The 17545-nt window shown below is 46.6% G+C and overlaps 1 protein-coding gene across 1 annotated transcript in view; it reads right to left on the reverse strand.

Annotated features, from left to right (window-relative positions):
• Positions 1-17545, reverse strand: part of LOC310635868 (pregnancy zone protein-like) — a 109344-nt gene that overhangs the window by 8864 nt on the left and 82935 nt on the right. Inside the window, exons 29-35 of the mRNA XM_083355200.1 lie at positions 13471-13697; positions 12493-12705; positions 10625-10752; positions 10103-10193; positions 9160-9228; positions 7137-7239; positions 5188-5229 (exon numbers count right to left, since the gene is read on the reverse strand). Coding sequence (XP_083211326.1) covers positions 5188-5229; positions 7137-7239; positions 9160-9228; positions 10103-10193; positions 10625-10752; positions 12493-12705; positions 13471-13697 — 873 coding nt within the window. The remainder of the gene's footprint in view (positions 1-5187; positions 5230-7136; positions 7240-9159; positions 9229-10102; positions 10194-10624; positions 10753-12492; positions 12706-13470; positions 13698-17545) is intronic.

The raw sequence follows: 17545 nt of genomic DNA on the forward strand, positions 1-17545 counted from the left end.
GAGTCTTCTCCAGCACCACAGTTCAAAGGCCTCAATTCTTTGGCGCTCAGCCTTTCTTATGGCCCAACTTTCACAGTCATACATTGCAAATGGGAAGACCATGGCCTTGACTATACACACTTTTGTTGACAGGGTGATGTCTCTGCTTTTTAGTGTGCTGTCTAGATTTGCCATGGCTTTCCTCCCAAGGAGCAAGCGTCTTTTAATTTCTTGGCTACAGTCCCCATCTGCAGTGATCTTGGAGCCAAGGAAAATAAAATCTGTCACTACCTCCATTTCTTCCTCATCTATTTGCCAGGAATTGAAAGGGCCAGATGCCATGATGTTGGTTTCAGTGGCGTAGCGTGGGGGGTGCAGGGGGGGCCGGCCGCACCGGGTGCAACATCTGGGGGGGCGCGCTCGACGGCGCCGGGATCCGGCAGGGTGGAGGCACCGGAGCCCCAGCCGGGAAGGGCCTGACGCCCCACGGCGCGCCACACACACACACACACACACAAACACACAACCACACAGCGTGACTCCTCCTTCGGGCCGCTCCGCCTTCGCTCCGGCGCTGGACGGAAGCCTTCTCTCCCTCCTCCCCCCCCCCACAAAGGAGAAGGCGGCTCCTGAGCATGCACAGAGCGCGGCCCTCCTGCAAGCCCGGGGCTCCGCTGCGGAGGCTCTCCCAAGGCGCTCCCGGGGTTGCCAAAGGCGGGGGGGCGCGGCGGGGCTTGAAAGAGGGTGGATTTCCCGCAGGGGGAGGATCGCTGCAGCGTCTCTCCGGGGTCCCTGCTCTGGAACGAAAGCTGCGTCGGCAGGTTGCCGATCCAACCGTGCATGCAGACTTTGGGGGCGAGAGGACGTGGTCGGGTGCGTGTGCGTGTGTGTGTGTGTGTGTTTGTGGGCGCGCCCGTGCTGTCTCTGTTCTGCAAAAGGCGCTTTTAAAAAAAAATAAAAAAAATAAATCCTGTCCTGCTGGAATGCAGAAAAGCAGCCCTCGCCCCCCCCCATTAAAAGCTTGAACTCTTCTTCTGCCTTCAATCTCAGTTTCTGGAGCGCGAACCGGATTAAAAGACAAGGATGCGTTCGATTGGCTCAAGTGTGTGTGAATTTGACCGGACCCGGTACGGGGAAAACGAGCGCTCAGATGCCGCCTTCCCCAAATTGGCCATAAACTGGGATTCGTTTCATGTCATTCAACCGGGGCTTCGTGAACGTCACAGAAACACACATTAACTGTGTCAAAACATTTCTCTCTCCAAACTCCCAAGCTACAGACTTTCCCTTTTATTTAAAGGGGTTTTGTTTGTTTGTTTTTAAAAAAACTGTTTTATTTAATAAACAGCGGTTTATTTAAAGACCACATTCACACACCCTAATGGCAAACCAAACGTATCATTGGGGTGACATGACAGCAAAGAATGGTGTGTGTGTGTGTGTGTGAACTTATACATCCAAAGCACCAGAAGGCAGGACAAGAAACAATAGATGGAAACTAATCAAGGAGAGAAACATCCTGGAATTAAGGAGAAACTTCCTGACAGTGAGGACAATTAATTAACCAGTGGAACAGCTTGCCACCAGAAATCGTGGCTGCTCCATCACTGGAAGTTTTTAAGAGGAGACTACTCAAATTGTATAGGGTCTCCTGCTTGAGCAGGGGGTTGGACTAGAAGACCTCCAAGGTCCCTTCCAACTCTCTTATTGTTATGGATGTGGATAAAGGTACAAAGAGAAGGAATGATAGTACCTCACTTGGAAACTCAGTTAAAGTTCCCAACTTTCTCCCTTCTGTCTGCTCCTAAGTCTTTGGCACCCAGCCTGGTCCGCTGACTTTGAATGACTGAAACTTTTGCTGGCAGGATGCTAAACCAACAGGTAAAGCTCAATTCCCTTACGTCAGACTGACTGGCAGTCAGGTAACAACTGCAGCCGCCGCACCTGCGGCTGCTTGCTGCTGCTGCTCCTCCTCCTCCTCCTGCTGTATTGACTCTCTGCGGCCACTCGGTTCCCCCTGCAGGAGGCGATCGGGACCGCCCCCCCCGACACACGTCGCCAGCAGCGAGAGTTTCCAGCCAGGCCGGCGAATCTTTGGGGTGAGGTGCCAAAGAGAAGGAGGCGGCTTGGCTTGGATAAGCAGCGTCTGGGCAGAAAATAGGTCGGGCGCCGCAGCAAGTATGAATTCCTGGGGTTCAGCCTAAGCAGGCAAAGCTGCAGGGTGGGTTGGTTGGCTTTTCCGGCTTTGGAATAACCTTGGGAAGCTGAGGCATTGTAAGTTGGAAGTCATTGTTTGTCGCCTAACATGTTGGGTCAACCCCACGCCACTTGCTAAGCCATAAACCGTGGTTGGTATCCAGGGTTTAGGACAAGATGGAGAAAACTAGCCAATTGTGGGATCATAAATCTTGATGAAGCCCATCATCGCTCCATGTGATGTATGCACTCAATCTACAAACGTAGTCCAAGCCTATTCACATCTGTTGTAAGGTCATTCTCTCGTGGGGTTTATCCTGACGTCCACTAAGAGTGGAACAAACATGCCCCATTAACCATTTTCAACGCCATGTCCTCTCTTTGTCTCATCCTAAATCACAGCTGAGGCACCTTAAAGTTGCCTTGTTTCAGTTTTAAATTAGCATTTTCCCTCTTCTCCAGAGACCCTTTTTTGCCTTGAACCTAACTCAGGGGTAGGCAACCTTGGCTCTTTTATGACTCATGGACTTCAACTCCCAGAATTCCTGAGCTAGTGGAAGAGACTAGCTAGTGCTAAAATCCACAGGTTAGGGGGCACAAATTACTTGCCTTGCCCCGGGTGCTGACAACCCACGCTATGCCACTGGTTGGTTTTCTTAATGTTAAGTTTCAACCCAACTTTTGCACTCTCCTTCTTCACCCGCAACAAGAGGCTCTTTAGTTCTTATTCACTTTCTGCCATTAGAGTGGTATCAATTCTTTGGCGCTCAGCCTTTCTTATGGCCCAACTTTCACAGTCATACATTGCAACTGGGAAGACCATGGCCTTGACTATACACACTTTTGTTGACAGGGTGATTTTTCTTTTGCAAGATAAGGCAAAAGAGCTGCCTTGATCCTGAAAAAAGTTATTTATTTATTTATTCATTCAATTTCTATAGCCACCCCACTTCAGTCAACGACTCTGGGTGGCTTACAGTTTAAAAAATGCACTACAACAAAGGCATTAATTTTTGTTAGTATTTAGTGTTCAATATGTTTGTATATATAAAACCACGATCCTCTTTAGTTTCTCAGAAATTCATTCTTTGTGAGCTATTCCGGAAGACATGAGCTGAATCCTTAGGCTTTATAGATTTCCTTGATGTCATCTGTCATGAAAGAAAAGTTAGAAAGTAAGAAAGTGAAAACAGCTCAAATCAACTGGTAAAAAACAAAGTTTAGGATGGTATGAAGCAGAACACCCAAATGAAACAACTCCCTCCTCAAACACAAACATAACAATGATAATATTGAAGATGATGATGATGATGACGACGACAAAACAACAATAATAATAATAACAACAATAATAGTAGTAGTAGTAGTGTTGGACGGGACCTCGGAGGTCTTCCAGTCCAACTCCCTGCTCAGGCAGGAAACCCTATACCATTTCAGACAAGTGGCTGTCCAGTCTCTTCTTAAAAACCGCCAGTGTTGGAGCATTCACCGCTTCTGGAGGCAGGTTGTTCCACTGGTTAATTGTTCTAACTGTCAGGAAGTTTCTCCTTATTTCTAGGTTGCTTCTCTCCTTGACAAGTTTCCATCCATTGCTTCTTGTCCTGCCTTCAGGTTTTTTGGAAAATAGCTTGACTGCCTCTTCTTTGGGGCAGCCCCTGAAATATTGGGGCACTGCTATCATGTCCCCCCTCGTCCTTCTCTTCATTAAACTTGACATACTCAATTCCAGCAACTGTTCTTTATATGTTTTAGCCTCCAGTCCCCTAGCCATCTTTGTTGCTCTTCTCTCCACTCTTTCTAGAGTCTCAACATCTTTTTTACATTGTGGGGACCAAAACTGGATGCAGTATTCCAAGTGTGGCCTTACCAAGGGGTTGTAAAGTGCTCTTCAAATAATCTTGCTTCTATCCCTCTGTTAATGCAGCTGAGCACTGTGTTGGCTTTTTTGGCAGCTGCAGCACACTGCTGGCTCACAGTTAAGTGATTGTCCACTAGGACTCCAAGATACCTCTCACAGTTATTATTGAGAAAGGACAAATTGTCATCCTGAAATAAGCCAGAGAAGTAACTATAGGTAGTCCTCAATGTACTACCACGATTGAGCCCAAAGTTTCTCTTGCTTAGAGAGTTAAGTGAGTTTTGCCCCATTTTACAGCCTTTCTTGCCACAGTTGCTAACTGAATCACTGGTTGTTAAGTGAATCTGTCTTTCCTAGTGATTTTGTTCATCAGACAGTCACAAAAGGTGATCATATGACTCCAGGATGTGAGCCAGTTGCCAAGTGTCCAGATGTTAATCATGTGACCACGGGGATGCTGCAATGGTCATAAGGGTGAAAAATGGTCATAAGCCACTGTTTGTTGTGATTCTTCACCAGCCCGTGGATCGGGCAGCTGAGTCTGAGGACTCAGAGGAGGAGGAAAGGCCTGGAGTGGCATCAGAGTCAGAGGGAGGCTCTGAGGAGCTCCAAGACTTACAGTCTGACGAGGAGCCTGGCCCCTCTACTCCTGCTCAGGCTGTGACACAGCTGTGCTGGGAGGCTGAAGGGGATAGTGATGACTCACAGCTGGGTGACATCCAGGATGCTCGTAAAATGCCGGCAGGCAAAGAGAGCAGGACAACGGAATGCAATGGGGTGGCTCCAGAGGCAAAGGAGCAGGCATTAGGAAAGCCACACCTTGGATGGATAATAAAAGGGGAGGTGTGGGAGGTGCTGGTTGCCAAAGGCAACTGTTTGGGTTAAGAATCAAGTTGCGATGAACTGTGTTTGTTTTTCCTCAAGTCTGTGAGTAACAAAAGGGGTTTGGGTTTGTCCTGCAATTTCTGCCTGCTTGATTTGAAGAGGGGTTTTCTCCTTGTGAACTTAACAAGGAGCTCAAGTAGGCTGGGACAGAACACTGTTTTCAGTGCTGTTGTAACTTTGAATGGTCACTAAACAAATGGTTTGTGGTCCTAAATTGAGAATTACACTGTACCTAAAAACATTTGGCCCAATGGCAACCCATGCTTTACCTGTACTGCAGGGGGCAGTATACTCGGTTGTGGCGTGTTCACCTGAAACGCAAAAAAAGGAAAAAATGTCAGGGCTGAGGTGTGTCTCTCCCAGACTTTGATCTCCACCGGCTGCTTCATGACACTGCTCCAGGTATACAAAGGTGCACAAAGGGGGACTGCAGGGTCGTCTTCATGACCTGTTTTCCTTGTTACTTTCTGGGAGGGGGATTCGTGGTATATGAATCAGAAGATCCAGATTCAGCCACAGTTTTGTTCCATATGGCATCATCCTTGTGAACTCTCAAGTTTCTTCTTTCCACTATGTGTTCAAAATGGACAGTGATTAATGTGTGTGTGTGAGAGAGAGAGAGGGAGAGAGAAAATATATATATGTGGGTGTGTGAATGTGTGTGTGTGTGTGTGTAGTATGTGTATATATGTGATGTATGTGTATGGGTAGATATATATATACCAGGCATGTCAAACTTGCAACGTCACGTGACGTTGCATGATGTATTGTGACTTTTTTCCCATTGCTGGCAATGGGGCGCGGTTTTGGCGTGATGCATCCAGCCCGTGGGCCGGCAGTTTGACATGCCTGATATATACTTTCTTTCAAAGCAGGCAACACAATTTTATTTTTAATGTGGGCCAGTATGCTCACAGTAAAAAATGACAATAAAGCTTGTCTTGCCTTGCCCTGTCCTGTCCTGTCCTATCCTATCCTATCCTATCCTATCCTATCCTATCCTATCCTATCCTATCCTAATCCTAATCAGTTGCAGACAAACAAAACCCACATGGAGGGGCCTGAGTTTCAACTGCCATCTTGACATTTTTCACCCCCACTTCCAAGTGCTTCTGTCTGGAGCACCCACAGATGCAACTAAAAAAGCTCCAAGGGAATAGATGAAAAGCTCCGTTCTGCAGCTGCCCCAGTGGCACAAAACAACCCTTGTGTCAATGTTGCAAACACTGACATGTTTTTGCACTGACAATATAAGAGGCAGCCTTTTACTTTAAACTGTTTCGCTTTGAATCACTGAAGGGAGGGGGAATGTTAACGGATGTTTTGATAAGATAAGAAATAGCCGCACACTACAGAAAGGAAGTGAAACTTTGTGTGTTAAACTAATTGGTGAATGTGATTCACGATGTGTAATTAAGGGAGGTAATTCTGCATGATATGATTGGTAAAGGGGGGGAGAATTCAGATTCTGGCATCCATCCATGAGTGCCGATGCTCCATTTCATTATTACAGAGTTTTTAGATAAAACAATGCCTGAGTGTTGTTTGAACTGTCTCATTAATCGGAACCATGACACCTTGTAGATTTGGACTTATTTATGATGCCTGGAAATGCCTGAGCTAGGTTGTGAAACACAAAGTTGTTTTTAAACAACTATGTAAATTACAACATGCAAACCAGTCAGGGGAGGGTGATTGTCCTCTAATTTTGCACACAGTTTCAAATGTTGTGCAGGGGGAAAGTTATCTGTCTCATTTAAAATCCTGAAATCTCCCCAAGAATCTGATGGATTTTTCCCACCAAGCAGTCCTTCTAGGCAGCGGTCCCCAAACTTTGCGGCAGGGGACAGGGGAACTGGGCCACATGGGGAGTGGCCCCAGTGTGTGCACATATACACACACAGCTCGGCATGAGTTGAACTGTGCACGCCTGTGTGCACACGCTGGCCTTCCATTTGTGTAAGTTGAGTTACACATGCATGTGTGCCAGCCCGCTGGTCTCGAAGCCCACTACTGAATAGGGCACAGTTTATTGGGGACCCCTGCTTTAAGGGCCAAACACATGCCCACTTTTGGCAAAGCTGAATAGGCATTACTTTTGCCCATTTTTGAGCCCTTAATCTTCCAATGCAAAAAGAAGAAAAAATGCCGAGCAAGTGCATGTTGAAAAATAATTAATGAAGCTAATTGGAGCTGCCACCATTCAGTTGCTTCTCACCAGTTTCATAGTAATCGTAGACATTCACTGAGGCAGGCTTCAGGCCCTGGATGGGTGTCTCCTGTTCCACTGTGAAGGAGAAAGTCTGGATTGTGTTGTCTACCTGCAGAGGAAAGTTGACTGTAAGATTACTTGAGGGGAGGTTTAAGCAAGACAGACGGTTCTGCAGACATCACACTGTTGACTCCTTTCTGATCTCTGAGCTTGGTTGTTTGCTTGAAGATCTTTTATTACCTGCCTAGGTATCATCATCAGTCCTAGTGGTGTGGAATTTGCTATTTTTTATATGCAGTAGCCTATCTATGCATGTGTGTGTGTGGGGGGGGTTGCTTTTCTCCTTGATTGTTTTTCTGCTTATTTGTTTGTCTGTTATTAGTCCCTGCTTATCTAGATGTAGACTGCTTTGTCTGGTATTAGTCCCTGCTTTTCTAGGAGTAGGCAGCTGGAGAGGATATCTTCTGGTCATATTGTTTCCTTCTTAACTTTTAATTATCTTTTCTGAATGGTGTGTAAATGTGCTTCATTTCTGTGCCTGTTGATGGCTAATTTGTCTGAATGCTAAGCTTCTAGAGGGACGTGGTGGCTCAGTGGGTTAGGACGCTGAGCTTGTCGATCAGAAGGTCGGCAGTTTGGCGGGTCGAATCCTGAGTGCTGCATAACAGAGTGAGCGCCTGTTACTCATCCCAGCTTCTGCCAACCTAGCAGTTCGAAAGGACGTAAAAATGCAAGTAGAAAAATAGGGACCACTACGGTGGGAAGGTAACAGCGTTCTGTGCGCCTTTGGCGTCTAGTCATGCCGGCCACATGACCACGGAGGTGTCCTCGGACAAGCGCTGGCTCTTCGGCTTTGAAACAGAGATGAGCACCAGCCCCTAGAGTCGGAAACGACTAGTACGCATGTGCGGGGGAACCTTTACCTTTACCCTAAGCTTCTAGACCAGGGGTGTCAAATTGCCAGCCCACGGGCCGGACACGTCATGCGGAAGCTGTGCCCACCCCATTGCCGGCAATGGCAGAACAGTCCCGATACGTTGTGTGATGTCACGTGACGTCACGAGTTTGACATGTCTGTTCTAAACATTTTGTAGCGTTTTTAGATTTACCTTTGTCTGAGCTTCGTATGTTAGTTTTTCATGAGCTACATACTTCTTTACCACCTTGAACTACATGTATTCTCTTTTATTGGAGGCATCACACTAGCAAGGATCCTAGAAAAACCTGGATGTATTTCAACCATATCTCCTATAGGCGATATGAAATACAGAAACATAATGGAAGTCTCTGAAAAAAGAGATTGGCTCCAGTAATCTCTTAACTATGTTCCCTAGGGGACACCTCCAAGCTTTTTCAGAATCCTTGGGCCGAAAGGGGAAGACCTAAAATATACTGGTAGAGGAAAGATGGGCACTGTAGTCCAATCTATCTGGAGCCTTTAATCTTCCTTTTTCCTTGTGTTCTAAAGCTGTGGGGACTCTTTTTCTCCTTGAACAGACTGAAGGCAAGGAATCCTGAAGCTGGAAGAGGTCTTTGAGGCCACCCAGCCTTCCCTCTGCTCATTGCAGGAAGCCAAATGAAAGCCATTTGAGCATCCTTTGGCTGAGAAGATGCTATTATTTAATATGGGGAGAATTCCAGTTGAAATATTCTAATGTTGTAATGGAATTAAGCGGCACCATGACAGATGAGAGATATGCTATTTGTTTACATAGAACAGGATTTCTCAAACTTACTGGCTGAGGAATTCTGGGATTTGAAGTCCATGCCTCTTGAAGTTGCTGATGGTTGAGAAACACTGACATAGGGAAATATACCTGCCTCAGAGTGTACATCTTTGTGTAAAGTGTGGAAGCTGTCCTTGACCAAAGATAGAGGGTGTGGCATCCACTGGAAAAAAACTCAATCCATAATAAGCCTATAACTCCTTGCTTCCAGGGAGAAAGGAAGCTGTCCTGCCCTGAATTTTTAGCCCCTTGACTGAATGGTCTTGTTCCCTGTTTGGGCTCTGCTGCTGATGCTCACTCACCTTCTCCAAGTATAGCAGGACATGATTGATGTTCACTTCAGTCCTCTTGATCTGACTCTGTTTTTCCAGCTTGAGGGGTGGTGAAAAAACACAAAGAGCTTTAGTAGCAGTCATAGTCATACTTAGAAAGAATGGCAGCTGTTATCTTCACTGGACAAACTATCGCTTTCAACAAATCTGTTCTAGAATTCTTAATCCCCATTTCCTATTACAGGTAATTCTCAACTTACAACCAGTTGCTTATCAACCATTCAAGATTAAGACAGATCTCCCCAGGGCCACTTACAACCTCTTACAACAACCAGCACAATTTGCAACATAATTCCAGGCTTGATTACAGTCATAGGTGGAGGATTTACCTGTGTGGGAAGTCAGTCCCCTAGAGAAGGAAATATTAAAAGGGCAGAAAAATATATTTCCTCAAAGGATCTTAAAGAGGCAGAAAAGCATGTCCAGTTTTCTTAATAGCCCCAAGTCTTTCTCCCCAAAGCAGAAACCAGCTCTATAGAAATGCAGATGTAAACCATTCAGGAAAGTTGAAGCTAGAACATTAAGAAGACAAAGACACCTATAATCTACATACCCCACCCAAAGTCTAAGACAGGACATGATTAACCCACAGATGCCAACGGGCACACCCAGACTCAGATCAAAATACATGACACAGGAAATACAAAGCCTCAAACAGGAACAGTAAACAACTTCAAGAGACCCAGAGGGTATAAAAACCCACTCCCTACATGTGCTCTCTCTCTTTTCTTCCAGAGCCATCTTTCTGTCTGGCTCTCCTCTTCAATAAACTGCAACCTTCTTTCTAAAGCAGTCGCCGTATTGTTTATTCCCGGCTTGGACTGAACCATGATGAAGACTTTTCCTTCAACACCTGCATTAAGAAATAGGGCACTGAAGGTTTAGCAGAAAAAGGAAAGTGGGCAAAAAATACCTTTTTTACACTGGATTTCACCGGGATGTATCCGGACAGCATCTTAATCTGGACAATTACCATATTGGAAACCAGACGTTGGCCAGTGTAACTGAGAAACCAAGAAAGGAAAGAAGGCATGTGACTCTTTTTTAAACCAAGAAATACACAACTTGAGGCAAAATGCTGCATGCAGGTTCATAAAAGATTGGCCATGCCCTCAGGATGTCCATCCAGTGGTGGGATTCAGCCAGTTCACACCACTTTGGCAGAACCGGTAGCTATTTTTTTCTTGCCCAGGCCCAGAAAGGACTTCCAGAAGTAGAATCCATGCAGAGAACTGGTTGTTGACATATTTGAATCCCACCGCTGCCTCCATCCTATGTTGCCATAGAATGGAACCTCTGGAATGTAGAACTGTGGCCTTTCAGAAGGTGAGGGAGCTGAGTAGCAGCCTTTGGACCCTCAGACATGGTTCACCCCTGGAGTGCCTGTATCTGTCCAAGGAAGCAAGGCTCAGCATTGATCCAAGGAAGAGATTACCTGACATTGATGGCAATGTCAAAAGTGATGTCAGCTTTGGCTCCTGTGCAAGTCTCAGGAACTGTCTTCACATCCAGCCTAAATGGTGCATCTTCTTGCCGCAAAGGGACATTGTATTTCAAGGTGGTCTGGAATAGAAATGTCATCATTTGATAAGCCGTGGTGGTGCAGTGGTTAGAATGCAGTATGGCAAGCTACCTTTGCTCACATTGCCAGGAGTTCAATTCCTTTGATCCTGACCAGCTCAAGGTTGACTCAGCCTTCCATTCTTCCGAGGTCCGTAAAAACGAGGACCCAGATTGTTGGGGGCAATAGGCTGACTCTGTAAACAGCTTAGAGAGGGCTGTAAAGCACTGTGAAGCAGTATATAAGTCTAAGTGCTAGTGCTATTCTATTCTACTCTATTGCCATGGTGACGCAGTGGTTAGAATGCAGTATTTCAGGCTGTCTGCCCATTGCCAGCAGTTCGATCCTGAGCAGCTCAAGGTTGACTCAGCCTTCCATCCTCCTAAGGTCAGTAAAAATCAGGACCCAGATTGTTGTGGGCCATAGGCTGACTCTGTAAACCACTTAGAGAGGGCTGTAAAGCATTGTGAAGCGGTATATAAGTCTAAGTGTTATTGCTGTTGCTATTTGGGATGTTCAACACTTCTGTGATGGAAGAATTTGGAGGTTTAAAACAAGTGGGATATGTAAAAGAGCAAGAAAAATCTGAATTCAAATACACACAGATACGGAGGATTTAAAGATTCGTATGCAATTGGGACCCAGAGGCTTTTCTTTGGAGATTCAATGGACAAACAGTTGGGAAAAAAGTCATAGAACTTTGTTGTTGAACATGATAACTGCAACAAGATTATTGTATGCACAAAGATGGAAAGTTACTAGCAACTAAATTGTACACATGAATGAAGCACTCCTCCCAAGATATTTCCTTCTTCTATTTGGATTACTGCAATGTACTCTGCATGGGGCTGCCCTTGAAGATCATCTGGAAGCTACAGCTGGTCCAAAGTGCCACAGTGTGTGCAGTGATGGGTGCTCATAACAATAACAACAACAACAACAACAACAACAAAGTTGGAAAGGACCTTGGAGGTCATCTAGTCCAACCCCCTGCTCAGGCAGAAAACCCTATACCATTTCAGACAAATGGCCGTCCAGTCTCTTCTTTAAAACTTCCAGTGTTGAAGCACCCACAACATCTGGAGGCAGGTTGTTCCACTGGTTAATTGTTCTGACTGTCAGGAAGTTTCTCCTTAGTTCTAGGTTGCTTCTCTCTTTGGTTGGTTTCCATCCGTTGCTTCTTGTCCTGCTTTCAGGTGCTTTGGAGAATAGCTGGACTCCCTCTTCTTTGGGGCAGCCCTTGAGATATTGGAAGACTGCTATCATGTCCCCCCTCATCCTTCTCTTCATTAAACTAGACATACCCTTAGATTTTGCTTGGCTATTGTAAACCACTCCATCCTTGTCAGAAAATGGCTTCTGTAAAACACCAGCTTATGGCCACTTTTCTTCCCCAGTGCTTTTCTCCCTCCCTCTCTCCTTCTCTCCCTTCTCAGGTCTCCTATATTTCATAAATGACATATGGATTTCATTGCCTCAAGACATGGTGATGGTCATCAACTTGAATGGCTTCTAAAGCGGGATCGGATGCATTCACAGAAGACAAGGTTCCATGTTATTTCTGAATTCAGGACAGCAGGACCCCAAGTGCCAAGTTGTGGGAGAAGTTCTATCTCCTGCTTATCATAGCTGGCCACCATGAGAAGCAAAATGTTCTTCTTCCTCTCAACTTGCATTCCCATAATTCCACTGGGAACCCAAAATAGATCATCACTGGCCTCTTCTCTCACCAGGGCGCTCACCTGCATAAAGATGCAACCGGTCACCTCAGCTGCGTAGTCCCCTGGGACTTGGGGCAGATCCTGGCACTGGAGCAGCAGAGAGTTGGTGCTGTTGACATGGAATTCTGTCAGGACAGCATCTCCTGAACTCAAGGTTGCTCTGGCACCGACGCCATCCTTGGAATAAGTAATTGTCCTGTACTGGCTGAGGGCCTGGAGAGCCACCACCGTATCCTGCAAGAGAAAGCAAAGCTACAACATCTTCTCTTGAATGACACACCTCAACTGGGAATCCTAGGAGCTGAGACTCAGCACAGCTGGAGGCCATATCAAGGTACATCATATCAGGTTGGTTTCCAATTGCTCTGTTGAAAGAAAAATCAGGTCCAGTTCCAAGCCAGGAGTAAGGCACTGGAAATAAAATGGAGGCTAAGATGCTGGAAATAAAATGGAGACTGTTAGGAAACAAGATTCCTGTATATCGATGAGCAGAACCAACAACGTGCAGTTCAGGGACAGCTGGCAAAATGGCTGACTGAGTGGATGGATCTTTATGGGGCTCTGAGACTTTGAGGTGGAAATGTTTCTGGGTTGTGCAATGAGGTGGGCTTTTGTGTCTTTGGCTAGTCTGAAGAGGGTGCTGGGTTAATCCTAAAAGTCATGCCCTGTCCTTAGAGTTTGGGTGGGGAAATGTAAATTCTTAATCCCTTCAGCTGTGGGGGCTGAAGGCGTTTTGTTTATGAATGGATTGGCCCAGTCTTCCTTCACAGACTGGAAAATCTGCATTCCTAAAGGCCAGCCTCTTCAGATTTCTTAGTTGGAAGCTGTTTTTCTTATGGCAGGGAAACGGGGGCTGCTTTCTGCCTTTAAGATTTTTCTCCATTTCTCCTTTGGGGAAATATAAAATAGTCTGCCTGTTTTTAATATAAAGAATATTTTAATCTGGCAAGGGGGGGGGGCCTTCCCACAGCTCTTTCCAACATTGAGGAGCAAACATACCTGTGTAGAGGAGTATCCTCCATTGGAATTCTGTTGTTTGTGCAACCATTTGACAATGGCAGTTCCTGTCGTAAATTCTTCCTGGGACGGGGATGGTTTTTTGGTCAGGATTGCAAGGAGCACATAGGAAGTCAACTCTACCTCAGCAGAGGGAGCACGCAAGTAGAACGGAAAATCGGACCTCTGCTTTGGCTTCCCAGGCCTCTCCCAGTGGATGGAGCCATCCTCTTCAAAGAGAGATGGAAAAGTTAACTTTGGGTTACTCAGTCCAAGCGCTGTCAATCAAATTTCAACTAGTATCTCTTCAGAAACATCAGGGGTCGCTTGGTGTCAAACCCTATGCAACTGGTCAACAGGTCAAGCACATGACAGGTGGTCCTTGACGTACAACCGGTTACAACCGTACAGCCTTGACGTACAACAATTGTTCAAAGTTATGACGGATCTCTCCAGAGCCACTTACAACCAGTTTCTGGAGTAACAATAGCCACTCACACCTCTGTGGTCACATGATCACATTTTGGGCGCTTGGCAACCAACTCACCTTTATGACTGTTTGCAGCATCCTGTAGTCACATAGAATCACATTTGCAGCATCCTGTAGTCATGGCAATTTTTTTGCCAGCAACTAGCATTTACTTCCAGTTTCTAGCAAAAAACATCCTTTGGAGAAAATGGATTCGCTTAACAACTGCCACAACTGTCATAACAAAATGATTGTAACTTTGAATCCAATCTTCTGATACCTCAGCTTATGACTGCAGTGACTTAGAATCATGATTCTGGGCTTAACTACATTGAATGGGATGGGATGGGATGGGATGGGATGGGATGGGATGGGATGGGATGGGATGGGATGGGATGGGATGGGATGGAATGGAATGGAATAGAATCTTTATATAGAATAGAATAGAATAGAATAGAATAGAATAGAATAGAATAGAATAGAATAGAATAGAATAGAATAGAATAGAATAGAATAGAAAATATGGAATGGAATGGAATGGAATAGAATAGAATAGAATAGAATAGAATAGAATAGAATAGAATAGAATAGAATAGAATAGAATAGAATAGAATAGAATAGAATAGAATAGAATAGAATAGAATAGAATAGAATAGAATTCAGAATGAATAGAATGGAATGGAATGGAACAGAATAGAATATAGAGTTAGAAGGGACCTTAGACATCTTCTACTCCAACTCCCTGCCCAGGCAGAAAACCCTATACTATTTCAGATAAATGGTTGTCCAGTCTCTTCTTAAAAACTTCCAGTGTTGGAGCATTCACAACTTCTGGAGGCAGGTTGTTCCACTGATTAATTGTTCCAACTGTGAAGAAGTTTCTCCTTAGTTCCAGGTTGCTTTTCTCCTTGATTAGTTTCCATCCGTTGCTTCTTGTTCTGCTTTGGAGAATAGCTTGACTCCCTCTTCTTTGTGGCAACCCCTGAGATGTTGGAACACTGCTATCATGTCACCCCCTCATCCTTCTCTTCATTAAACTAGACATACCCAATTCCAGCAACCGTTCCCTGTATGTTTTAGCCTCCATTCCCCTGAACATATTTGTAAGTCAAGGACTACCTCTAGACAGATTTCAATGAACCCCCAATAAATCATTTGAATTTGAATTTTGAATTTTATTGAATTTATATACCGCCCTTTCCCAAAGGACTCAGGGCGGTTTACAGGGTACTTAAAACAACAATACAAAAATTAAAAACAATTTAAAAGATTAAATTAAAATCCTGAAGAAATAAAAAACCCCAGTTAAAACTCTCAGCCTGGGCCAGAAAGCTCGAAGAGCCAGGTCTTCAGGTCCCGGCGAAATGAACGAAGGTCAGGGGCAGTCCTAAGCTCCACGGGTAGCTGGTTCCAGAGGGCAGGCGCACCCACAGAGAAGGCCCTACCCCTGGGTGTTATCCGCCGGCAATCTTTTACTGGCGGCACCCTGAGAAGGCCCTCCCTGTGGGAGCACACAGGACGAAGGGAACTTGATGCCGGCAGCAGGTGTTCCCTCAGATATCCCGGACCCAAGCCATTTAGGGCTTTATAGGTCATCACCAGCACCTTGAATCTCACCCGGAGGGCAACCGGAAGCCAATGCAGGTCGCAGAGTAGAGGTGTTACATGGGAGTATCGGGGAACCCCCATCACAACTCACGTGGCCGCATTCTGCACCAGCTGAAGCCTCCGAGTGGTCCTCAAGAGCAGCCCCATGTAAAGAGCGTTGCAGTAGTCTAAACAGGAGGTCACGAGTGCATGAGTGACTGTGCGTAGGGCATCCTGGTTCAGGTAGGGTCGCAACTGGCGCACCAGGCGAACCTGGGCAAAAGCCCCCCTGGTCACGGCTCCTATGTGATCTTCAAAACTGAGCCGTGAATCCAGGAGGACGCCCAAGTTGCAAGCCCTATCAATGGGGGGGTAATACCTCACCCCCATCATTAAAGATGGAGTAGTCTGGTTAACCCGAGATGCCGGTATGCACAGCCACTCAGTCTTGGCAGGATTGAGACGAAGCCTGTTTTTCCCCATCCAGACCCGGACCGCCTCCAGGCAACAGGACATCACGGCAAGGGCATCACTGGGGTGGTTCGGGGTGGAGAAAAAAAGTTGGGTATCATCAGCATACTGATGATACTCCACCCCAAAACCATGAATGATCTCGTCCAGCGGCTTCATATAGATGTTGAACAGGAGGGGAGAGAGAGCTGACCCCTGAGGAATTCCACAAACGAGAGGCCTCGGGGTGGATCTCTGCCCTCCCGTCAACACCGACTGCGAGCGGCCCAGGAGATAGGAGGAGAACCACCGTAAAACGGTGCCTCCCACTCCCAACCCCCTGAGACGCCTCAGTAGGATACCATGGTCGATGGTATCAAAAGCCGCTGAGAGATCTAATAGGACTAGGACAGAGGAACAACCCCTGTCCCGAGCCCGCCAGAGATCATTCACCAGCGCGACCAATGCCGTCTCCGTGCTGTGCCTGGGCCTAAAACCCGATTGGTACGGGTCCAGATAATCAGCTTCCTCCAGGAACAGCGGAAGCTGATGCGCCACCACACTCTCAACAACCTTCGCCAAAAAGCGAAGGTTGGAGACCGGACGATAGTTATTTAAAACAGCCGGGTCCAAGGCAGGCTTCTTGAGGAGGGGTCTCACCACCGCCTCCTTCAAGGTGGCAGGGAAGATACCCTCCTTCAAGGAAGCAGTTATTACTGCCTGGAACCAGCCTCGTGTCTCCTCCCGGGCCGCATAAACCAGCCAGGAGGGGCACGGGTCCAATAAACAGGTGGTGGAGCTCAGCCTCCCCATAATCCTGCCCACATCATCAGGGGAAACAGGGTCAAACTCAGTCTAGATAACATGCTCAAGACCGTCCAATTCCTCCACGTCAGACTCTGCCCAGTCAGAGTCCAAACCGGCCCGGATCTGAGCGATTTTGTCCATCAGATGATGACTAAACTCCTCGGCCCAACCCTGTAAGGGATCCTCCCTCACCTCCTGGTTAAGAAGGGAGCGAGTCACCCTAAACAGGGCAGCCGGGCAATTATCTGCGGACGCAATGAGGGCAGCGAAGTAATTAGCCTTCGCCGTCCTCATCGCCGCAAGACCTTATAAAGGTTCTTAACTGTAATCGGTGAGATTCGGAATGGCTGGACCTCCAACCACTCTCTAGACCCCATCTCTGATGCTTCATGTTCCGGAGCTCCAAAGAAAACCATGGAGCCCAACGGGATCTGCACCGGGTCAGGAGTCGCAAGGGTACAACACAGTCAAGGGCCTCAGTGGCCACCCTTTCCCAGGCACCCACCAAGGCATCAACTGGGCTGTGAGTGAGGGTGATGGGTATAGACCCAAGCGCCATCTGGAATTGTTGTGGGTCCATTAGGCACCTGGGGCGGGGGGTGGCATAATGGAAGACCAGCCGCAGGAGATGATCATCGGACCATTACAGGGGGACAATGACTGGGGAACCTCCTCCCAGATCATCCAACCACTGTCCAGACAGGAACACCAGGTTGAGAGTGTGACCCCCCCACATGAGTCAGGCCTTGAATTACCTGGGTCAGG

This window comes from Vipera ursinii (genome assembly GCF_947247035.1).
Source record: "Vipera ursinii genome assembly, chromosome: 2".
NCBI classification, from domain to species: Eukaryota; Metazoa; Chordata; class Lepidosauria; order Squamata; family Viperidae; genus Vipera; species Vipera ursinii.